Raw genomic sequence first — 26,179 nt, forward strand, 5'->3', positions numbered from 1 at the left:
ATATCACCCTGGTTGGTGTGGCTCAGATGGCTGGGTGTCATCCCACAAGGTGAAAGGCCGCAAGTTCGATACCTGATGAGGGCACACACCTCGGTTGCAGGTTTGGTCCCTGGTCAGTCAGGGCACGAATGATCAGGAGGAAGCATTAATAGTTATAAAACAAAGAGAGGTTAAGATTACATTCTGAAAGGAAAAAGAGAATTATCTGGTCATGCTAATTATTTGAGATTTTCCCTGCAGGCAATGGGAAGCCAGAGAAAGATTTATAAACCTGAACCTTTTGGTAAATGTGTCTCAGTAAGATCAAGGGTGGCCCCACGGAAGTGGCACCGAGGCTGGAAGAAGCAGAAAAAGGACAATCACACCGGATGAGGTAAACAGACGAGGTCCCTGACTGCAGTCGGAAATGTGCACCAAACGCCCTGTGACTCGGAGACTCTTTCGTGCATCAGCTTCCAGGGAACAACCTGGGTGCAGAAAGTTCAGGTCTCTAGGTCCCACCCCAAGTACGGCAGCGCCCAGTTCACAGGACTGTTGAGAGTACTGCATCAGTCCAATGATGGCACAGGTAAAGGAAGAGGAGCCAGTAAAAATTTGGGATTTAACCAGTTTAAGATGTTTATCATTTACTTTAATGAAGATAAAGCATGAAGATGATAACAGGATTCAACAGGCAGCTAAAGTTACGAGGTATATTAAGTAGGGAAAAAAAGGATGTGCATTAATAAGTTACACTCAAGTAGGGAGAAAAGTGTACGAATATGTACAATGTACTGGGTCTGTCCAGAAAGCATCCAGGCCCATACTATGAAAAAAAGAGACATTTACTGAAGGAGATAGAAGACACAAGAAACATTGCACGTAGGACAATGATGCTTCAGTCCCCTTCCATGCAGGCACCTTGAGACTACACAGTTCTCCCAGTCACCACCAGCTGCCCCATCATATTTTCCTGAATCTCACTGACATTCTGAAATCTCTTCCCCTTCAAAGGTGAAAAAATCACAGGGCACCAAATCAGGGCTGTAATGGAGCTGAGTCACCTTTGAGATATTTTTGCCAAAAAACTCTGCATGAGACATGAGGCACAAGCAGGCATGTCGTCATGATGAAGCCGCCAATCACCAGTAGCTCATAGCTGCAGCCTTCTGAATCATCCAATAGCTTCCGCAGAAGATTTAAAGCTTAATGCAACATCTGATGCAGATTCACTGCTCTACTCAGTCACTTTGAATGCCACGGCCACACAGTCCACATGCTCGCTCAATGGTGTCTACTCGCCCCCACTAACTAGTGCAGTGAAGTCATCATGCTTCACCCACACACATTCCAGTCCACTTTCCTTGGCTGCCAGGTTACGCTGATGTTGTGCAAACCATTCTCGTTATATTAACAATGGCTGGACTTTTTCCGGACAGACCCTGTACATGCGTGTATGATAATATACAGAACCAAAACATCCATTGTTAGCTATGGAACAAAGAATGGAAGGTAAAGGGATTGGGATCAGGAAGAGAGAAGTACAGATGAAGGGGGACTTGCATTTTTTATCCTACACATTTCCTTATTATTTTTTGTAGGTAGTATGTTTTTTATGTACTGCTTTAGCATTTTAAGAAGTTAATTTTTATAAAAATAAAATTACCCATTCCTAATACAACACCAATGTCCAAAATCATCTAACAAGATTAGTTTACTTTAATAAGCAAGAAAGAATCATCAGAAAGTGAATAATGATAATGAATTGAAAAATACCTGTTCCATCCGATGGGCCATCTCCTTGTGTAACTGCTGCACTGCATTTTTAGCAGCTATGTCTTGAGCTATTAATTTATCTTTGGAAGCTTTAAGTTCTTTATTAAGTTCTTCTATTCTTGACTCTAACTGTAAAGAAAATTATTTCCAGATTATTTTTATAGCTGCACCAAACAGATCACCAATACCTCAAATAAACATAAACAATGTAAATAAGCACAAAGAATGTAATGAATATACTTCAAAAAGTGAATGTTAGCAATGTTGCTATATCTCCTTAGAATTACGATAGTATCAACTAAAGCATATTCTGGTAAAATGGATGGTAAGCTCTAGAGTAGTTTCTATGGAAACAACTCAACAATTCAGTGGTGTTTCATGCTCAATGCAAAAAAAGCAGTAATGAATAAGTAATGAATAAACAGGGTCACAAAAACAACATGAAACATAATAAAAAAAGAGATCCAAAATATGCTGTCTACAAGAGATGCTTGAGATTCAAAGATATAAATAGACTGAAAGTAAAAGGATGGGAAAAGACATATCACACCAATAGCAATCATAAGAGTAGCTACACTAACATCAGACAAAATAGGCTAAAATAAAAAATTTTACTAGAGATAAAGAAAGAAATTTTGTAACAATAAAAGGGTCAATACAGCAGAAAGATGGAATCACAAATACACGTGCACTGAGTTACACAGCATGAAAATACGTGAAGTAAAAGCTGAGAGAAATGGAAAAGGAAACAGACAATCCAACAGCAGCTGAAGAAGTCAACACCTCACTCTCAGTAACTGAGACAAAAGGTTAACGAGAACACAGGAGACTTGAACAAGACGACGGAACAACCAGACCTAACGTATCTGCACGACGTGCCCCCAGCAACAGCAGAACATACATTCCTCTCAAGTGCACATGGAATATCCTCCAGGATGAAACATGCGCTAGGTCACAAAACAAATCAATACACCTAAAATGCTGAAATTGTATAAAGTATCTTCTCCAACCATAATGGAATGAAATTAGAACTCAGTAACAGAGAAGAAAATTTAAAAAATTTACAAGTAGTAAAAAATAAACAACACCTAAATAACCAACGGGAGAAATCACATAGGCTGTATCTAAAGCAGTCCTTTGAGGGAAATTTATACCTGTAAGTACCTGTATGAAAAAACAAAAAATAGCACAAATCAGTAACCTTAAACTTCCATCTTAAGACCCTGCAAAAAGAAGAGGAAACTAAACCTAAACCCAACAAAAAGAAGAAAACAATGAAATTAGAGGAATTAATAAAATACAGAATAGAAATGAGAAAAATCAACAACAAAAAATGGTTCTTTGAAAAGACAAACAAAACTGACAAACCATTAGCTAGATCGATCAATAGAATCTAAATGAAAGAGAGACATACTGAGCTTGTAGAAATAAAAAGAATTATTAATAAATACTAAGAACAATTCAACTTAGATGAAGTGAACAATATCTAGTAAAATTGGCTGAAGGAGAAATAGAAAATCTGAATAAATTTATAAGACACTGAATTAGTCATCAAAAATAAAAACAATACAAACTACACACGAAGAAAAATTCAGGCCAAAGTGACTACAGATAAACTGTATCAAACATTTAATGAATTGACACCAGTGCTTCACAAACCCCTCCCCCTAAAAGAAGGAGCACTTTCCAACTCATTCTGTGAGGTCAATACTACCCAGACACCAAAGCCAAACAAAAAACCTATAAGACCAGTAGGTCTTATAAATATAGATAGAAAAATTATCAACAAAATACTAACAAACCAATCCAGCAATATATAAAAAGAATTATTCACCATGACCAAAAGGGATTTATTCTAGTAAGCCTAGGCTGGTTTAACATCCAAAAAGCAATTAATGTAATACACCATATCAACAGAACAAAAACCATATGATCATGTCAATAGATGCGGAAAAGCATCTGATAAAATGCAACACTATTTGAAATAAAAACTCAACAAACAACTGGTAAAAAGCGTCCGTAAAAGACCCACAGCTGACACTGCACTTAATGGCGAAAGGCTGAACGCTTTCTCTCTGCGAACAGGGTAAGGGGATCCACACCTGCCACTTCTAGTCACCCTTTCACTGGAGGGTCCCGCCAGAGCAGCGAGGCAGGAAATGGAATGAAAAGCACCCACATTAGAAAGGACGAAGTAGAGCTCTCTATTTGCAGATGGTAGGGGTCTTATACTTAGAAAATGAGTTCAGCAAGGTTACAAAATATAATTTAAAAAATGAATTATTTCTATACACTTCAAATTAACAATCTGAAATTGAAGTTAAGGAAATAATTCCATTTACGATAGCATCATAAATAACAAATTACCTAGGAATTAACAAAGGAAGTGTAAAGTGTACAGTATGAAAACTACAAAATGCTGTTGAAAGAAATTTAGATCTGAATAGATGGGAAGACATCCCACGTTTACGAACTGGAAGACCTGCTCCTCCTAAGACGGCAATACTCTCTGAATGAGTCTACCAATTCAGTGCAATGTCTAACAAAAACCCAGATGGCTTCAGTGTAGAATGACAAACTGACAGTAAAATCTGCAGGGAAATACAGGGAACTGATAATAGCCCATCTTAAAAAGAAGAAAGTCTTAAAAAGAAGAACAAAATCCAAGAACTCACACTTCCCAGTTTTAAAACTTACTATGAAACAAGAGGAAATAAGACAGTGTGGTACTGGTACAAGGACAGACACGCACGGATCAGCGAAACAGAACTGAGATCCAGAAAGAAACCCATTTATCAAGTGATTTTCCACAAGAATGCCTAGACCATTCAACAGGGGAAGAACAGTCTTTTCAACAATGGTTCGGGGACAACTAGATAGCCATATACAAAAGAATGAGGTTGAACCCTCATACCATATAAAAAAATTAACTCAGAATGAATCAAGACCTGAATATAAATTAAAAAAAAAAACAAATTAAAATCTCTTAAGAGAAAAAACACGATCATCTTCATGGCCTTAGATTTGGCAATGGAGTCTTTTATATGATGCCAACTGCACAAGCAATAAAAGAAATAAATAGATGAACTGACATCATCAAAATTTAAAACATTTGTGCTTCAGTGTATACTATCAAGGAAGTGAGACCACCACCCACAAAAGATGCTATTTGTAAATCACACATAGATATAGATTTAAACTCCATAATATAAAAAGAACTATCACAACTCAACAATTAAAAAAGTAAACAAAAAATGAGAAGACTTAAATAGATATTTCTGGGTAAATATACACTCCTATATATATACCCAAAAAGGAAGGAAGATGAAGAAAAAGGAGAGACACGGGAAGACAAGGCTGGGGAAGGCAATTAACCAGATAAAACCTGAAGTAGGATGGCCAGTCTTCACAGTGTAGTTCATATTAAACTCTAAGTTTAAAAATATTCTAATGTCACATATACATTTTTAGGTATATGTTATTTCTTCTCTTAATTGGCAAAAAATGGTATATTTGATTGCCAGATTGTCTTTTCTTCTCAGATTTCTACCATGTATAGAATACAACCACAAATATCATATAAAAATAATGATTCCAACTTCATACAAGAGAATCCTTTACATACCAAGCAACCCTCTAATTTAAAATATAAAACTTTTATTCATACACAAATTTTCAGGAATTTATTTTGTAAACTGAAGTATAGTTTTTAAAGATTTCAGTTTATCTTTTTACCTTTTTGATTGTATTCATATGCTGCTTCTCTGTTTCTGTTCTTTTTTTCAGTTCTTCTCTTAAATTGTCTTTTTCTGAACATATGTCTAAGATGAGCTCCTGATGTTTCTTATTTTCTTTAATTAACCTAATTATGAAAAGGGTAGTATAAATACAACATAATTTAAAAAGGAGATATGGAATATAATCTGTCTGCAGATTAGGTATAGATACCTATAATTAATAAATTGACACTTCTAAGTAACACTTCTGTAATGACACATTACACTTGGAAAAAAATTTCTCTGGCCAGTCTGGCAATTAACATTTTCCTAGAAATCTGTATATTTCAAATCAAGTGAATATACTCAGATACAGAAAGAACCCCATAATCTTTTAAGTTTACTTCCTTGGACACCTCAAATATGTACCTTACCCCTTCAGCACCTGAACCTCTTCAGGTCAGCAGTTCTGAACCAGAAAATTTGGTCCCTCCAGGCATTTGTCTAAAGACATTTCTGGTTGCCACAACAGGGGTGGCATTTGCCAGTGGCTCCCTGGGGGTGGAGGCCAGGGATGCTGCTGAACATCTTACAGTGTCCAGGCCAGCCCCAAGGAATGATCTCCCCCCAACATCAACAGTGCTGAGGGCGAGGAACCTTGCTTTAGATTTTGAAAATATTTTAATGATCCTCTAATAGTTAGAAAAGAGTAGTCCATGTAAAATAACAAAAGCTTAAGCATAAGTTTCATTTTGTGCCCCTAGAAAAGTGTAAAATAAAACCTTAAAAATTACCTACAATAAGGTAAGATGCTAAAGGTCAACAGCTGATAGTTTAGGATTATTAATAGCAACAGTTGTTACTTCGAATTTATTGCACAATTACTATTTAAGTTTAGCTCTCAGTGCATTATTTTATTTAATAGTCATCTATGTAAATAATTATCTTTTTTCATGAATAAAAAAATCCTGAAGCCTAGCACTTGTTCTAGTTCATAGAGCTAGTAAGTGGCTGACCTGGGATTTGAGCCCATGTCTGATTTCTACAGCCCAGGCCTTTACATCTTCTACTTTGAAGATCTCTTATTCATTCAACGAATGCTTACTGGGAACCTACTATGTACCTGTATTATTCTGCATGTTAAAAGTATGTCAGCAAATTGTCCCTGCCCACATTCTAAGGGAGAATATTAAAATAAAAAACAAATAGGTGCATAATAAAATGCCAGGTAGTAGGTAAGTCCTATTAACAAAACTGAAGGAGGGCAAAAGAACAGAGAGTAAGTAACCTGCGCTATGATTTCAGGTAAGGTCATTGGGGTTGACCTCTCTAAGGACCACAGGGCTACAGTGAGGAAGCAAGGCCTACAGACATTTGGGAAAGAGAAAAGTGTAGCACGCAAGCTTATTCAAGCCTTTTTTGTCATGATGGTTTAACTTAGATTATTTATATAAGCTGTGCACTCAATTTGTTGCAGAAGCACGAGAATCACAAGTAAACAATTTAGGAGGGGGAAACGAAGAGCAGCGAGCCCTAAAATTATTCTTACATGCCAAATGCACACCCTATACGCAAACTGTTCTTAATTACGAATTCTGGTTGGGACCTTGGAAAATAATATTAGTATTAGAAAATAGGAGAGTGGATATAATAAACAAAGACATGTGGATATAGATGCATTCATGAAAATTTAAGCCAAAGGAATTAAAACGCAGTTTTAGGCCTAACCTGAGTCATGAAGCTTTTCATTTGGAATTAAAATTATTATGTGTGTAACAAAAGATTAATCTAGATTTAAAAATGACAATATCTGACATTTTCATAATGCCTTAATGTACACAAAACAATGTCATCAGGCAAGTATCATCCCCTCGCACAGAAGAAAAACCTTTGACTCAGAGAGGTTGACCTGACCAACGAAAAAGAGCTCGCCAACGGCATGGGCCCTCCCACTCTAGGGTTCTGACCAGGACTGTGTCTGCTCCATCTGCCGTGCTGCTACTGGTCAGACAGGACACGGTAAAAAAGAGGAATGAAACTTACCTGAAAACATTCAGAATATATAGTAAAAAACTAGTAACTTGTAACTAGTTCATTTCAGATACCACATGAAAAGTCCTCTGAAACCAGACTAACTGGGCCCAGATTCTAACTTTACCGTTTATAGGAATGTGACCTTGAACAAGTGCTTAATCTCTTTGTGCTTCAGGTACCTCATCTATAAAATAATAATAGTTCATACCAAATAGGGTTATTGTGAGGATTCTATGAGTTGATATACATAAAGTGCTAGGCACATAATTAACAGTGTGTGTGTGTTGCTATTATTATTAAAAGTAAATCTTATCATTTACAAGAGAGGCATGAAAGTAATTAAGAGTCCAGATCTAGCCCTGGCTGGCATAGCTCAGTGGATTGAGTGCGGGCTGGGAACCAAAGTGTCCCAGGTTCGATTCCCAGCCAGGGTACATGTCTGGGTTGCAGGCCATAACCCCCAGCAACCGCACATTGATGTTTCTCTCTCTCTCTCCCTCTCTCTCTCTCCCTCTCTCTCTCTCTCTCTCTCTCTCTCTCCCTCCCTCCCTTCCCTCTCTAAAAATAAATAAATAAAATCTTAAAAAATTTTTAAGAGTATACACTTAAAAAAAAACCATAAAAAAAAGAGTCCAGATCTAAGAAAAGTGGGAAGAGGCATCAGCGATAATCTCAAAGGGAAGGTCTAAAAGAACAGCAGGAAAATGAGGTAGTTACGCTAAAAGGCAAGAACAGCAGAAACACTGAGTTCAAGTACAAAGTCATACAGTTTATTCGTAATAGCAGAGTTCCAGGAACAATGTGAGTGGGCACAGCAGCCATTAGTCTGGGGCAGTACTCTAGTAAAAGGGCCTTGGAGTCTCAACAGATTTGTACAGTCATATTCAATGCAGCATTATTCACAATAGCCAAAAGGTGGAAGCGACCCAAATGTCCACTGATGGATGAATGGATAAACAAAATGTGGCCTATCGCATACAACAGAACAGTGTTCAGCCTTCAAAAGGAAGAAAATTCTCACACATGCTACAGCATGAATGGACCTCAAAGACATCTGCTAAGTGAAATAAGCTGGTCACAAAAAGGCAATTTACTGTGTGACTTCACTTATATCAAGTTATCAAGAGAAGTCAAACTCTTAGAAACAAAGTTTAGTTGACCCTTGAACAACATGGGGGATGGGGCACACACATCCACCCCCCGCCGGGGCAGTCAAAATCTATGTGTAACTTCTGACTCCCCGAAAACTTTACTAATAGCCTGCTGTCAACTGGAAGCCTTATCAATAACACAAGCAGTAAAATAACAGATATTTATATGTATTATGTACTGCAGTCTTACAATAAAGCTAGAGAAAAAATGTTAAGAAAGTCATAGAAAGAAAAAATACATTCATAGTACTGTATGTATATATTTAGATACAAATCCATGTAAAAGTGGACGATCCACATAGTTCGAACCCAAGGGTCCACTGTAGAATGGTGTTTGCTGGGGGCAGAGAGCAGGGGGAAATAAGAGCTGTTTAACAGGCACGGAGTTTCAGATTTGCAGGATGAGTAAGCAATGGAAATCAGTTGCACGACAATGTGAATGTAACATACTTAACACTACTAAACTGTATACTTAAAATGGTTAAGATGGCAAAATTTTATGTTGTGCATTTTATCACAACTTGAAATAAAAATTAAAAAATAATAAAAAAGAGGGGCCCTGGATGCTAAAAGATTAAAGTTCATTGGATGAACCAATGAAGGTGAGCTGGCTTGGGAAAGGCTGATCCAGTGAGCAAAATAACCTGAAATAGTCAAGACTGAAAGCACGTTATGATTAAAGACCAATTACATGTCCAGCAATCTTTGAATTAAGCTACATTTTCTTCTGTCATCCCCCTCTGGTATGTAAACTTCCTCCCCCCTTTCTCTACAGACACACCTCCCATTCAAGGTCACGTCTTAAAAAGAGACTCAGCCTGTATTTTAGGGAAGGCTGGCATGTTTTCCTTTCTTAAAGGCTATAAAGCAGCACCTCCACACACGCACCACTTCCATGAACCCAGAATGAAAGCACAGGGTGATATAACACTATTAGGAAAAGATAAAGTGAAATTAAACTCGTTAAAATAAAAATTAACCCCACAAATACAAGAAGTCTAAAAAGAACTATACTATTATTTACTGAGTGATAAATTCTTCTGTTAGCTCAATTTTAATTTTTTAAACCAATGAATTTACAATGGGGATTTTAGAAAAATTATTTTGAGTTTTGTGACTTCTCATTTCCTTTTGAAATACTTAGGATTTTTAAAAAAGATTTTATTTTTATTTTTAGAGAGAGTGGGAGGGAGAAAGAGAAAAAAACATTGATGTGGTAGAAAAACATCAACTGGTTGCCTCTCGCATGCCCCCAAATGGGGATCTGGCACGTGCCCAGGCACGTGCCCTGACTGGGAATTGAATCTGTGACCTTTCAGGTCACAGGCTGGCACTCAGTCCATTGAACCACATCAGCCTGAGCTGAATTACTTAGTTTTGTAGAGCATTTTGACAATATGCTCTATATTTTTTCAAAACTGAAAAATTTGAGTTGTCTTTCATAAATATTTCTAGATCTTTAATACATGTATACTATTTAATAAAATATCCTGCTAGGTTTATATATTAAAACATATAAAACAAAACATAACTTCTGAATCATATTCCAAATACTGACTTTTTATATACATATGTTTACATAAGCTGATGTATGACACAGGTATATAATATATACAGAGGTGGGCAAAAGTAGGTTTACAGTTGTAAATACACAACAGAGTTTATTCTTGTATAATTACTTATTATTATATTACTTATTTATATTACAACTGTAAACCTTGTGCCCACCCCATATAAAAACACTGATGCATACCTGTTATTTCTAAGATAATGAAAATAAAATACCATATTCTAAAAAACCAGACTTATAAATTAAATAACTAGACAAACTTGACATTTGCTTGATTGAGTAAATACATATTTGTTGACTAACCATAAAGTGCGTGGCTCTGCTGCGGAACTAAAAGTGGACAAGATGATATCTTCCTTTAAAGAATGCCATCTTTAATCCCTACGGGAAAAAGTCACCCACGAGAATAAGAAACTTACTTCTTTATGGTGTGTTCCTGTTGCAAATACTTATCTTGCACGCACTTCTCAAACATAATCAATGCATGTTCTCCCTTGTTCATTCCATTTGGCACTCGATGCTCCGCAAAATCTGTAGATAAGAGCTCCGATTCTATTTCTTCCAACAAATCCTCTGATGCTGAGACATTCCTTATTTCTGAAATAAGTTTCTTGGTGCAGTCTGTGTCATAGGGACTTTCTGAGTAAGCCTTACGACCAGCTGCCGCGGTAAATGTAGGAGATGTTAATTCTGCCAGTATCTGAGTTACTGTCTGTTCTGTTTCACTTGGTTTAGAAATTTGCTTTGTAAAATCTCCTCCAGGAAAATCAGCCGTTTGTTCACAATGTTCTAGGCATGCGTCCGTTTTACCACGGGAATTCTCACCTCCACCACGATCTGGTACATAATTTTCCTGTGCTTCGGTCTGATTACTGTGTTCGTCGGCCCGACATGAAGTTTTATCCAAGGTTAGTGACGACGGTTCGGACTCGTCTTCCAAGCCGCTGCCTCTGTCACCAGAAAACGAGCGGCAGGCGCCTCCCCTCGGTGCAGGCGCCTCCCCAGTCCTTCCCTCGGAGGGAGCGGGGGCCGAGGCCGCGAGCTCCGGCTCCGACATGCCGACCAGCACCGATTTACGCCGCACTCCTTCGAATCCGCTCCTGATCTTCGTCTTACATCTAAGGAAGTCAAGACACCCAAATTTAAAAAGGAACGTTTTTGAAAACCAAGACCCCCTACGTGCACATATCCCATGATGTGGAATAACGAAGGCCACTAACTATTCTTTTAAAAGCCATTCCTTGAAAGAAAAAAAAAAAAAAAAGAACAGGATGCCCCGTCCAAGCGTGCCACAACCACTGGGGCACTGCCGAGTCTCGTCGTCTGTCCTCCTCCGGCTCAGCCACACAGCCCAGTTCAGACTGCAGGCTGGCATTCCTCAGTTACCCCCATAAAATGTGGGTACGGGATAAGACTAGTGACTGGAAGATTGGTGCCAGGAATTGTTTCGAATTCCTTCAGCTCCACAAGAGGAAAATGAGCATCTCGAGAATCTGTACGAAAATACTGGGAAAATCAGACAGCAGTGAAAACACCAGAAGAGGAGTTGCAAAACAAAGGAATAAAACAAGACACATACTACTTGGGGTGGTGAACACACAATACAATATACAGATGATGTATTATAGAACTGTACACCTTCATCCTACATAATTTTATTAACCAATGTGACTCCAATAGATTCAATTAAAAAAAAAAAACACGTTACCGATGTCAAAAATTTGCTGAGAAGGAAAACTAAACAATAACAAAATACAGTCACCTACAGCCCAAACACCCAGAGCGGAACTGAAAAAAAGTTACAGTGTAAAGGATCCCCGGCAGAAACTCATTTTCCATCCAGGCCGGGATCCAGGAAGTACCGTGGTGGTTTCCAAGCACATTCATCGAGAATAAGAAATATTCAGTGCAACACAAACAGAGGCCATATGCACCGCCTACATTTTGTAAAAGCAATGTTCACAAAACTAACCTCAACCATGTTATAATACGTTTGTATGCTATATATGAGGGTTACTATTCCAGCTACTTCCTGAAAATAACAACTTCAAAATTATCCTAGGACAGATAAATTTAAAATATTCCAGCAATGTTTATTTAAAAAAGAGGGAACTGTCAACTTCTTTTGTCAGATACCCAACAGAGCAGATGAATTACTAGAGTCATATTCAAGTTGAGTGAAAATGTAGGATCACAGTTTTGGCAAAACTAGGAAGGAAATAACTCTAGACGGAAGGTGAACTTACAAAAAACCAAGCAGAAAGATTAAAGTTTTGAATAACAGAAAGATACATGTTCGCTTTGGTCTGTGGCGGAGGCGGTGGCCCGAGGCGGGGAGAAGCATGGGAGAAGATGGCCAGGCGGATGCTCAGGATGACAGACGGAGTGAATCTGGTTAAGAGCAGCCAATCATGACTGACTTGTACACACCTGATCAACCTACAGAACTTCTAGCACAGAGTAGGTTCTCAAATGTTTGTTGAATTAAAACACAGTGTGACATGTATAACTAGTACTTGGGGAATATTATTCTAGGGATGCAGAAAACAGGAAGACTAATACTAAGAAAGGAAAAGAAGACCGGTTTACTTGTCAAATACTTGGTCTTTTAATTTAGATTGTCCTTTGAAGTATCAGCTAATATTGACATTGGCCTTAATACTAAGAATTACCTAACTGTAAAATATATTTCCAAGTAATCAAATGGAAATTTTCATTCTTTTCCTGTATATGTTGTAACTAAGGCGAAGTCCACACTTGTAATCAAGTTTAGTTGAGACAATACAAATAAATGCAGTAAGTTCATAATTAAGACCTCACAAGTATGCCGTATTCCAAAATCTAGGAGAAAGTTAAATCATTCTCAAACTCTCTATATACCTATATTACCTTTCCATTAACTTAATGTAACTCAATTTAGGATATAACTTGAGAATGTGTTGCTGCTGAATTTGAACTTTTAATTTAGACATTAATCTAAAAGCTAACAAAGGACGTAGTTGTAAACATCGTAACCAGTCCATGCTTTACTGACCCAAGTAGAACTCAGAGCTGACCAAAACGTAATGGGCTGCAGGCAAGGAAGCTTACAGAGTAAGTCTATACAGGCACTGTGACTCTCGGAATACACACAGCGAGTGAGAAGAAACTCAGTCATTTGAGAACTTCATGAATCTCAACTGTGTGTCCAGCTTTGTCAAAAAAATAAAAGCACTAAGCAAGGCATTAGTCGTATCCTCTCGTCCCGTTGTCATGTTCTCCAGGGTTCCAGTCCTTGACTTTGTTTTCCCTCCCTCGGTTCACCCACTCCAGCACCTCCAACCAACGACTAATAGTTGATGCCCGCATCATTTTCAGTCCTGCGTTCTTGAGTTAATGAATTATCCATACCTTCATTTTCACTCTCTATCTGCATTAAAATCTCCGCCTGAGTACAGGACTTTCCATGGAATGTTCCACCATAACCTCACACTCAAAATGGCTAAATCTAAAACCGTAAGTACCTCCAATAATTGATCACCCCCAGCTAATCTCTTCTGTCCATGGTGCTGTTTTTCTCAGTCACGACTCCTTCCTTTCCTTCGTCCTCTTCTACCACTTTCACGTCTCCTACAATTACAGCCTCCTTCCTGCTGTCACGGGCCCCACCTGCACCCCAATCCAGGCCTGATCACTCTGTAACTGGGACGCTTGAATTGTTCAACCTCACTCCATTCCTCCCTTCTGTCTTCCTTCCTACAGCTCCAACTGGAAGATCAAGGTTAATTAAAGGACAAGTGACTGGAGACAGCACTAGGGCAAGTGTCATCCCATCCAAAGAAGGAATGGAGATTTTCAGTATCATTGGCTCTGCAGAAGGGCAATAGAAGGGCCCTATGAAGTGGGTCCCCAACTGCAGAAGGGGCCAGGAAACAACAACACTGCCCCTAAATATACCCACACACAGACCCCCCCAACAGACCCCGCCATCAAGTGCAACCGGATGAATTCGAGTGAGGCCAGGGCTATTTCTTCCCCCCTTTAGAGGTTCAGGCAATGAGAACTCTGTCCCCATGGACTGGTCTCTCCCCCCACCCACCCCCTCCAAAAGGCCTAGCTAGAGAAAGGACAGGGAACATATTTTAGAGCCGAATTACACCTGTTCTTCAGGTCAAGAACTGGGAACTAAAAGCCTCCACCTGTCTTCAGGGAGAAAAATGTGTTTGGTTTTTGTTGCTCATTTTTGTTTTTTAAATTACTGAAATGTGTTTTAATTTCTGCAATAAGTTTTTTTTTTAGTAATCAAAAGTGGCAGAAAGGTTATGGCATCAAACCAAGACATTATTAAGGGGCCGCACTTCAGAGGGAAGCGGAGGGAAGACTGGAGCACGTCACGCGGTGTGAGTGGAGACCCAGGAAGGAGAAACAACAACACACGTTTCACGTCCAAACCTCAGGGTTGTGATTCCTCCAGCAGACCAGCTGTCCTACTTTTCCAAGGTCATCTCTCAGCCCATCCCTAAAATCCTAGTACTTCCCTACCCTCCACTGTGACCCTGCCCTGACCAGCCTACTCACCGGCTAACACTTCCATGGCTTTGCGCCTCCCGCCAGAACGGCCTCCCCTCTCTTTTCTCCAGAGCACAATTACATTTAAAGGAATGACTCGATCGCTGCATCTTCCTCCATTTTTCCCTCATCACGGCACAGAAATCATCTCACACAAATGAAAGCATATTGCATTCATCCTCCTCAAGCAGAGCCACAGCCTTCCTTGTGACATTTCTTTTACATGATCTGTGTACCTGGGAGGAGGAACTTCACTCAGAACTGATCCACACTTCTTAAATCTCAAACAACAGTAACAATAAATAGGTAAATAAATCTAACAAATATATCCTCTTCCACATTTACACTCATTCTTGCGAATGCTGTTCAGCAGTTCTCAATGAGGGTGGGACCCACGGGGTTCGCACGATAGTCTGGGGGCCTGAACAGCATTTAGCGGATGGGAACTGGGTTGCAATGAGACTCACAATGTGCAAGACCACAGAGAACAACAAAACTTTGTCTCAATCTGCTAGATATTCATCTAGGTTAAAAAAAAAACACCTGCTTTCATAATTGCCTCAGCTTAGACATTTTACTATTATCCTCCTATAAATTACAGAACGCTTAGTGTAACCTCAAAAGACAAGTACTTCCTATACTATTGCTCAGTACTATGCCATGACCTTTGAAAAAGTCTTCATATAAAATGGCATCTGATAACCAGTTAGCTTTCAAACTTTGTTTTCTGATGCTTAACCGAAAGTGGAGGCAAACAAAAAAGGAGAGGGGTTAATAAAGATGCATGTACATATACGTACAAAGCCATCACCAAAGATGGAATAACGATACAATGAGCTTGACCATGTCCATGGTCAACTAGGGGAAAAACAGGTGAGTCTCACTGGCCTCCACTTGGCAATGCTGATCTAGGCCAATTTGGCTGCTGTCCAAGATTTGGGGGTTGGGGGAGGGAGGGTTGCCATCAAAGCTACTGAGGATGGAACAATCTAGAAGTAGATTAAAGAGGGAGGATGTAAAACTAAACACCTGTTTACAAGATTGTTTTAATAAGTGCTTGTATAAATTAACATATAGATATAGTGATTTCAATGATAGATTACAATATATATCTTTTGCTTTAGAAAATAACATAGATTACTTGGCTTTCAGCAACTACAACTCATTAGGGGAAAACACTGTATTTAAAAGTTAGCACAGCCACAAAATCCTCTTAATTCAGCACCCCCCCACCCCGCCCAGAGCAGTGTGTTTCTGACCCAGTACTACAGGACCAGTTCGCACCTCTCAACTGTTTCAGTGCGGTGAGAACTGGTTTCGCTCTGACTGGAGCTCATCAGCTGTAGGCAACTGGTCAAGAAACATTTTTTATTTGCCTAAAGCCAACCATTATCCACCTTGGATTTTATTTAAGGAAGAACTCACATTCCTACAAAATTATTTCCACACAAGAGCCATATAAATGAAAACACTGTCTTTAACAGCTTTGTTTTCCCAGTAAATTAGCAGTATAAACAACAAAAAACTTAAGCTTATTCAACAAATTGCAAATACAAATGAATCCAACACACAGATTTTGGTACCAGACTTCATACAAACGTGACAAAGTCAGGAATACATTCCCAAACTAGATATTAATTCATTTGCCAAAAATGTATTGAGCATATATTATGTGCAGGCACTGTTCTACGTTTTGGGAGCAAAGCAATAAATAAGTCTTCTTTTATGGAGTTTACATTCTGATATAGTGGGCCAATACATAGAAGCTCTATGTCAACTCTTTTCTTTGTGTTTCTAGTATTTTAATTTGAAGATCTGTCAGTGCTATCTTTACAAGTGTTTTTTAAGTCCAACAGAAAAATCCCAGTTCAGTATAAATATTATTTACAAAAACTACTAATTTTTACATTATAAACTGTACCATTTACATCTCAAATACTACAAGTGCATACTTTTCACAAAATTTACATTAAGATAAGCAAGTAAAGCCCGTGAGAGCATTCCTGTTTTTCAATTTAATGGTTTACCATCCTTTGAAGGACAAATACATCAAAAGGGCTTTTTACAGTGTCTCCAAATACACTTTGAAAGCAGCATAATCAAATAAATAACTTTCTGAGGAGTTCTAACAAGGTTCTGATATGGCAATTAAAATCAGAAGCAATACATTGAATAAAAAATCATCCACAGTCCAACAGTCTGATCTCAATCCCCGGGTAAATGAATTTTAATTTAACTGTAAAAACCTTGATTCACAAGGTAAAATATCTGACACTGTAAAGTTCATAGGAGGTGAATTTATGCAAATCAAATTCTTCTTTTAAAATTAAAAACTGAGCTGGCCTACTTCAAAGAATTATAGATTAGTATGATCAAAAGAAAAGAAATGTTTGTAAAGCAGTCAGATTTTAATTAAGCTTTTGGGTAAAATTTAATATGTTGAATTTCCTTTACATGAAATATAATCACTGTACTCTAAATGTTGCCTTTAGTCGCCAGTTTAAAATGTATGTTTTGTGAGCCTGAGGTCAATTATACCTGTAGAAGGTTGTTAATCTTTGCACCTACTGGGCAGGGTGAATTTTTCAGTATGTGCATTATATCACATACACACACACAAAGACACTACGAAGACTCAAAGCAATCAATACAGCAGGATCTCTCGAAAAATAGGACCAAATCCTGCGACAGAATAACAGGAGAAACAGAAATTATGGTCCATCAAAATTCCAGGATGAAGAGGGTAAGGGGCCACAACATGTATCACATGATCAAGTTATATGCTGTATTATCAGCTTGGTGTCTTAGGTCCCTGCAATTTTATGTATCTCTAATAAGAACTTTTAAAGCACAAAGTTATTACTATAGAAACCTTAGTTTGAAGCTAGTTGTATAGAGCTCACAATTTGAATTTTAATAAGTCTAAGAAAACAAAGTATTTTCTGCTCATTTCCCCCCCAAATCTGAAAATTAAAAGAAAAAAATTTGACCTATAGTTCCCTATACAAAAAGGAAGGCTAATACCAAAAAAAAAAAAGAGTGGGGCGGGACTTGTAAGTCTGACTTACATTAAGGAGTTCTGATTAATGTTTAAATTTGAAACTACCTTTGGCCTGGGCTTGGTAGGATGCAGTCTACCAAAAAATCAAATTACTCATTAGCACTCACTACATAAACATCCCTACAGGAGACTATCAGTTCACGTCTCTTAATGACAAATACATTCACAATCCAACCCATACTTTCCTCTGCTGGGTTTAATTTCCACTATGTATCTGTTGCCCTTTCACCCTAATATTTTTCCTTTTGTTTACTTCTTAGCCTAAATCGAGATTTAAAATCTCAGTAACTGAGAGAAAAGGTCAAAGGACAAATCTGAAATAATATGATAAGATTAGAGGGTTACTTGTAAATTTCAATTATCTAAGCTCCCACCGTTGCCCTGAAAGGAGTATTAAATATAACATTCACAGTACTGTAAGCTCAGTGTCATGTTTATGAGAAATCTGAGAATTAGCTTTAGTGAATTAAAGCTAGAGATAAATAAAAGAAAAATCTAAATTTTATTCAAAGAAAAAATAACAGAACTTACGACTAAGGATTCCTTAACATGAAACTATTTGATAGATTTGAAAAACTAGAGCAGAATACTAGTTATTTTTCAAAAGCAAAGATGATTTTTCTAAGTCTATCAATAAGGCTGCTCTGCCCTATCATCTCTCCCTAAACAGTGAGATGCTGCACTGTTTTATCTCCACGATGTCAGAATGTAGTGTAAAGAGATGTTCTTACATTAAATACATTAAACAATCAGCTATGCTGTCATTGTGTAGCATCAAAGAGCAATGCATGAGTTTATGGGTGAATGAGTAAAAGGTTACAGATGGGTCACTGTGCTATACCAGTCCTTTTGTGTTAGCAATAAATAAATCTCTGGAATCTCCACTATTTAAAGAAACCTTCAAGTTTACATGCAGGTATTCTGAATTAGACACAGCTTTAAAAATAAAATCAATATAAACACAATCCATACATTTCCAGGGAATAAAAACAATATAAACACAAACAGGGAATTTCCAGGTAGATTCTTCAGTAATTATACATGTTTGCCTATTACAATGTAAAAAGGAGTTTTAATTCTTTAACTTCTGTAAGATTTGGGAATTACCCAAAACCATCACTGAATTTTAAACAACATGAAAAGATCATAAAGGGAAAAAAAGAACGTAGCCAATCATCACTGTTTTCTACTTGTATAATGGTGAATAAAGAATCGAAAAGTAGCTGTACAGAGAGAACAGTAAACTTGATACACAAGCAGATACTTCAGTTTCACTCTCAATGTCTTTAGAACCTTAATCTTTCCCACAAGATCAACACTGCAAATATGAAGGTGTAGTTGGCAGCTGGGAAGGCTACACCCACTAGCATACCTAGACACTTAATAGACCTTCCCCACCCCCCACCCCCCTTGAATGACTACCAGCACATCTCTTGAAACACTGTTCCACTGACCGCACATTTTCCTGGGGAAAACTCCGGCCCTACCATTTTGGGAGAAATAAAAAAGCTGGGTATCAAGGAAACATGACACAAGCACAGAGAAAACTGCCGAAATGCCTGGGACAGTGTGGCGTATCTTTACTGGACTATCTTATTCCCAAGCTAAGTAGACTATCAAGTAGAAGAGGCAGTTTCTAACACTCATGTTACGACTCCGAAGACCGGCCTCTCTCCTCAAAACAAAATCAAGACGTGACTATTAGCTGAACTTACTAAAGTGTTAACAGCTGAGCAATAACCACACCTGCACTGTTCCCCAGGATTGCTACTACGGGACCTGTTGAAGGAGCTTTACCATTTTTTTTTACACGTTGGGTAGAAACACAAATGTGAAATATCCTCCTTACCAGCCAAGGTTTATCACATGTCTTGATATCTTTGGAAGAAAGGCAACATAAAAACGAAGACCACATCTCTCATGGTCACAACCCCAAAGAACTGTCTCTGAGTTACTTAAAATCACAGTAATGGCAGTGTTCAGAAGAGCGCAGAAAGTGGCCACAACAGTAAACATAAAACACACACACACAAAAACACAGTCAACTTGAGCACACAATAAAAGAAATAGGCGACTGAGTGTTTGAAAGATCGGCGAGCAGGCGGGGCTGAGCTGCAGTTCGCAGTGGGAGGCCAATCAGCCCAAATTCCGCCACTCTCCAGCACCGCTCAGGAGGCGCGGGCCCCAGGACCCCCGACAACCCCTCTAACCGCGTGACCCTGGCAGCCCGGGACCGAGGGCCAGAGGGAGAGAGGAAGAGGGACCACAAACTCCGTCCCCCAGAGCCCGCCTTCTATCAGCCGGGGCCAACCCGGGAATTTGCAGGACTGCGTGCAAGAGGGGCAGCCCCGCCGCACCGCCACCACGACTCCCCGGTCTGCCCCGGGCGCCCCTTGGGCACTCACCCCACTTTTGCGAGCCTCACGCCGTCCCCCTAACGCGGCCGGCAGAGCTCCAGCTTACGGACCAACTTCTCCATTGCGGGGTGCAGCAGACGAGGAGCTGCGGGGGCCGGCGGTGGGAAAAAGGGCGGACACCGCACTCTCCCCGCCTGCAGCTTCCCCAAAGCCCCGCTGAGCTGACACATCAACAAAGATGGCGGCGATGCTGAAACCGGCCCTGCTACAGCTGAGGGGGCGGGGCTCCCTGGGGGAGCCAATCAGCGCGGTGCGGCCGGTGTGACACGCGCTCTTGGGGGCCAATGTAACCTGCCTGCAGGGGGCGGCCGGCCAAGCGCCGCCTTCGGTCCCAGAGTCGCCAACCTGGCTTTCAGGGCACCCACGCCCGGTGAAGCCGGTTGTGCCGTATCTAGTCCCGTCCTACCTCTCGCGTTCCTAAGGAGCCGAGCGAATTACTTCTTCCTGTAGGATGCGCCCATTGGATGTGATACTCCTCGCCCTTGGCCCTCCCTTGTATTAGTCAGAAGCATAAAGCAATAAAAGAGAATTCGAAATTCCGACTTCCCAGCTGTGATGCGCAAACCTTACACCTGACGTAGGCGGAGTCATCAGGAGTAGCCTAGCTGTCCTTCTGACAATTCCTTCTCTGTCGGTTCTCTGGGGGTTTCCGTGACACCACGTTCCTGTGCACAGCGCGGCACCTTCTACCATTGTTTGATAATAAACTGCTGGTGCGTTCGCGTCTGGCACCGACTGTAAGCTGCTTGAGCTCCAGGTATCCCAGCAGGCAGCATGGGTTTTGACATGCAGGAGTTGCTGGATAACTAGCAACAAAAAAGTGATTGGCTTTGGGGGAAGTGTGTGAAATACAGTGGCCTATTTAGGTCTGAAGGAGTCAGGTGAGCAGTTCCAGTTTGTGGAGATGTCGCAAACCTACTCTGGCCGGTGAAGTAATGTTTTTCTGGTTTAGGGCTTCTTATGCACAACTCATGAGTGAAAATAGTGAATTCTGACAGTGGTCAATACACGTGTTTGTCAAGCAAAACTGTTATGATAGGACATAGATCTCAAGGTCTGGACAGTGCTAAATGTCATTTCTTGCTAAATGTTCAAATATAGCGCAGTTTTTATAGATGTAGTTGTAAACAGGATGAGCTGATAGGAGCTCAACTAGATGAAAGTAGGCAACTGCAAAGAAGAAATTAATATGTGGTTGATGAAATAGTATATGTAAGGAACGGCTAAGCCTTCCTTTGAGCAGGCACAGCCTTGTATACGAATCCCAGTTCCTTTACTTGCTGCTAGCAAATAAAACGACTTTGTGATGGTTGTCCTGTTTGTTTGTTTGTTTGTTTTCCGAATAGATTATACCAAGCAGTGAACCGCTTGAGTTCAGTTCAGCAACCCAAGTTCCTACCATTTTGTTCAGCTTTGTTACTAACTGCTGGCAAAATAAAGAGAGGGAGGGAAAGAGAGAAAATAAAGAAATCATGTTAAAAAAAAGTTATGTAACTCTCTTCCTCTTTCCTTTTAAACGGGAAATTGGCACCACCCTCCAATGAAGAGACTGCATTAAAACACTTTTGTAGTTGACCAACTATTCTGAGTGAGAAATATTATTCCAAGGGGAAAAACTGAAGAAGCTTTAATCTTTTTATAGTACTCATTGTCAGTAATAACTTTCATATTTTTATTTCTGAAATATATATTCTATTAGAATAAAACATATAAGTAATTATGCCTTCCAGAAACCAAAATTTTCAGTACTGGGGAAGTGAAATACAAATACAAAATCAAATTAAGTAAAAACAAACCCCATGATTCCAAATTTGAATTTAGAAATATCTGTATAAACATGGGACATTTTTGTCATTAAAAAAGTCTATACACTGAAAAGGCCAAGTACACTGGTCAATTCAATGCTCCAGACTATCATCTCTAAATATAATTTCTCACAAAAAGGTTCACCTGGGCTCCTATTAGAGCTTGAGAGCTGATTCTAGGTGTGGGACAAGAAATATACAAGAAAGCCTAGATCATGTTGGTTGTACCAGAAAAGAAAGAAGAAAACTAAGAAAATAGGAGTTGGGTCAAAAAAATAAAAAAAACCCAAAGAGGCGATTTAAAGGTGCTTCCACAGTTCAGATACAATTTTCTCATTGAAAAATAACAACAGCAATCGATTAGGACATATCTAGTATGTTAAAATCAATAAATATGCTGATTTTCCAAAACATCATTGGTCACCTCTGGAGGACACTAAGGAATCACTACAATCTTAAAACAGAAGAATCAGGCATCCTACCTTCCCTGTTACAAACTGAACCTGGATAGAACAGTTGATGTGGGAAAGTTCTTTACAGATTTCCAGGTACCACATGCAGAAGAGAAACTATTACCATTTTGCAAATCCTGATGAAATAAAGGATTTAGGTAATGATCAGCAGTGAGTCTATAATAACTAGGTGAAAAGCTGATGGGAAACTTGATAGTGGATGGTTGGGACTGACAACACTTGAAACTGCTAGAAAGACTTTAATATTTCCCAAAGAGAACAACTAGATATTAAGCATCTTCTGATGTGATGCAATAGAGCAGCGATTTTTCAACCCACATGCCATGGCAAACTGGTGTGCCACAAGAATTTTTAAAACATGCAATACCTGATTAGTCAGGGGCACTGACCTCTTTTCACTTAAACTGTCAAACTGAAAAATGATAACAAGGAACACAAAAATTGCTGTCTGGTATGAATGAATCAAAATTATGCCTATGTTTTAGTCAGATAGGCAAAAATATATGTATTTCTTGGTGTGCTGCAGAACTTTAGTAATTAGTTTATTTGTGCCATGAGATGTAAAAGGTTGAAAAAATTGCTGCAATAGAGGATTACAATACCACCTGTGAAGTATTCTTGCCAGAGGGGATGCAATCAACAAAACCCAATGTCACAAAGACTAGTTACCTCACTATAGATTTGTAAGAAAATGAAAGAATTCAAAGATAAATCTCTTTTTAAAATACATAACGCAGACTTCTGGCCAAGATGGAGGCCCAGGGAGATATACTTCGCCTCCTTGCACAACCAAAAGAAGGACACCAACAAATTTAAAAACAAAAAATAACCAGAAGTGCCGGAAAATCAAACTATATGGAAGTCTGATGACCAAGAAGTTGAAGAAGAAATATTCATCCAGGCCAGAAGGAGGGGCGGAGACAGGCAGCCAGGCAGAGAGGACTCGCAGCAGGGCAGCAGTTGATGGACCAGGCGAGGTGGTGGCTGGCGGAGTGGGCAGTCCCACATTCATGTGCAGATAGACCAGGAGGAACAACTGGGGAGCAAGGCAGACCGCACAACCCAGGGTTCCATGCAGGGAAATAAAGCCTCAAAACCTATGACTGAAAAACCTGAGGCGTTGAGGCCTCCAGCCTTACAGGAGAGTTCATTGGAGAGACCCACAGGGTCCTAGAATGTACACAAACCCACCCATCCGGGAATCAACACCTAAAAGGGCAAAATTTGCTTGTGGGTAGCAGTGGAAGTAATTGAAAGCTGACCAAGAGTGGAGCAAGTGGTACTGTTCCCTCTTGGACCCCTCCCCCACATACTCAGCCAGGTGGGTTGCCCCACCCTGGTGAACACTGAAGGCTCCGCCCCTTACTATGTAACAGTCTCACCAAGACAAAAAAATATGGCCCAAATGAAAGAAGAGATCAAAGCTCCAGAAAAAATACAACTAAGCAACAGAGATAGCAAACCTATCAGATGCAGAGTTCAAAATGCCAGTAATCAGGATGCTCACACAAATGGTTCAGTATGGCAGCAAAATAGAGGAAGAAGTGAAATAAAGGAAAATGTACAGGGAACAAACAGTGAAGGGAAGAAAACCACAACTCAGGTCAATGGTTTGGAAGAGGAGAAGGAAGAAATGAACATTCAACTAGAAAGAAAGAAGAAACAAGAATTTGAAAAAAATGAGGAGAGGCTTAGGAACCTCCAGGACAACTTTAAACATTCCAACATCTGAATCATAGGGGTGCCAGAAAGAGAAGAGGAAGAGCAAGAAATTGAAAACTTATTTGAAAACATAATGAAAGAAAACTTCTCAAAAGAAATCTTACCGGCAAGAAGGGGCTGAAAAGAAGTATTCAAAGTCATGAAAGGCAAGGACCTACATCCAAGATGACTCTATCCAGCAAAGCTATCATTTAGAATGAAAGGGCAGATGAAGTGCTTCCCAGATAAGGTCAAGTTAGAGGAGTTCATTGTCACAAAGCTCTTATTACGTGAAATGTTAAAGAGAGTTACCTAAGAAAAAGAAGATCCAAGACTATGAACAGTAAAATGACATTAAACTCACAACTATCAACAACTAAACCTAAAAAACAAAAACTAAGCAAACAACTAGAACAGGAAGAGAATTACAGAAATGGAAATCACATGGAGGGGTTTCAGTGGGGAGGGGGAGGACGAAGAATCGGGGGGTGGAAGGTACAAGGAATAAGAAGCATAATTGGTAGGCACAAAATAGACTGGCAGATGTTAAGAATAGTATAGGAAATGGAGAAACCAAAGAACTTATATGTACAACCCATGGACAAGAACTAAGGGGGGCAGGGGAAAATGCTGGAGGGAGGGGTGTGCAGGTTGGATGGGGATAAAGGGGAGAAAAAATGGGACAACTGTAATAGCATAATCAATAAAATACATTTTAAAAATACATAATGTAAACATAGGATCTTGTATGGAGCCTGATTTTAACATATCAATTATTAAAAATCATGAGACTATCTGAAAATTGTAAAACTAATTGTACGATTGTTGGGAACCGCCCTGACTGGTATCAGAAGCTGAAACCCCTGCCTAGGCTAAGGCTAAGGGAACACCCTTGGAACGGTAAGCCAGCAAGGAGACAAAAGCTTATCTCCCTGGCAGGAATACTGCTTCTGCTGCGTTATTCAAACTGAACCCCAAAAAGCTTGGTCGGTTAGACAAAGACGGGTAAGATTCCCCATAGGGGGAATGACCTAAGACAGGCACGATCACTTTGGGAGGCCCCCCCAAAAGAAGGACTTGGGGGTTTGCAGCAAAAGGGGTGATGGACCCTCGCTCCACGGCTTTGACATAGCCTGAGTTCTCATCGTCTGGGAGAAAATCTCCTTATTGCCTTAGTTCCGTTGCTCCAGCTAAGCCTGAAACAATGACAGGGTGGTGTAGCTCTGTGCTGAAAAGGGTGGATTCCCCGGGTGATCACGCCTAAGAAAGAGTATGTAAATTACTGTGAAACCTTCTTTGTTTAGAATGCTCTCAGTTGAATGAGAGGGGTCCAAGGAGGAAGTTAGTTTGTTCCTCAAAGTCTTACAGCTCTTTGACCCCGACTCAATAGACCAGCAGAGTTCCTTGTTTTCTATAGTTCCTTACTTCCCCCTGATAAGTACTGTACTTTACCTGAATTATGCAAAATAAGCCCTATAAAAGCAAGTATGGACCGTAAATTGGTGCGCTCCCCACTGGGTGGGGGGGGCCATTTCGTCCCTACTTCCCCACAGAAACTAGTTTGTCTCTGTGCATGTGTTTTTTCTCGCCTGTTTTTCGGTGAGCCATCCACAGCGTTCCATGGTCACTGCTGGCCGGTGACCCACGCAACATACGATATTAAAAATTATTTCTAAGACTTCCGGCAAGATGGAGGAATAGGTGGTCGCACCGTACCTCCCTCGTACAACCAAGATTAGAAAACCAATAATTTACAACAATAATTTACTATCAGAATAACACCCAGATCCGGCAGAGGATTTATCTGAATGGAAGTCGGGCAGCCAAGAAGTTGAAGTAGACGCGTTCACCCGGACTGGTAGGAGAAGACCAGCCAGCGGGCGCGGGGCTGGCTCGGGTCGGCGGCGCGCGGAGGTCGGGGGAAGGTTTGGCGCGAAATCGGCGCAAG

At 39.7% G+C, this 26,179-nt stretch overlaps 1 protein-coding gene across 1 annotated transcript in view; it reads right to left on the reverse strand.

The window, feature by feature from the left end:
• The window catches only part of CCDC186 (coiled-coil domain containing 186), a 41,206-nt gene extending 20,745 nt beyond the window's left edge, over positions 1-20,461 (reverse strand). Inside the window, exons 1-4 of the mRNA XM_028513528.2 lie at positions 20,241-20,461; positions 10,646-11,344; positions 5,491-5,617; positions 1,756-1,884 (exon numbers count right to left, since the gene is read on the reverse strand). Of these exons, the coding sequence (XP_028369329.1) occupies positions 1,756-1,884; positions 5,491-5,617; positions 10,646-11,283 (894 nt within the window). The 5' untranslated portion in view covers positions 11,284-11,344; positions 20,241-20,461. The remainder of the gene's footprint in view (positions 1-1,755; positions 1,885-5,490; positions 5,618-10,645; positions 11,345-20,240) is intronic.
• Between the last annotated feature and the right edge of the window lie 5,718 nt (positions 20,462-26,179).

The sequence above is a fragment of the Phyllostomus discolor genome, chromosome 5 (genome assembly GCF_004126475.2).
Source record: "Phyllostomus discolor isolate MPI-MPIP mPhyDis1 chromosome 5, mPhyDis1.pri.v3, whole genome shotgun sequence".
Taxonomy (NCBI): Eukaryota; Metazoa; Chordata; class Mammalia; order Chiroptera; family Phyllostomidae; genus Phyllostomus; species Phyllostomus discolor.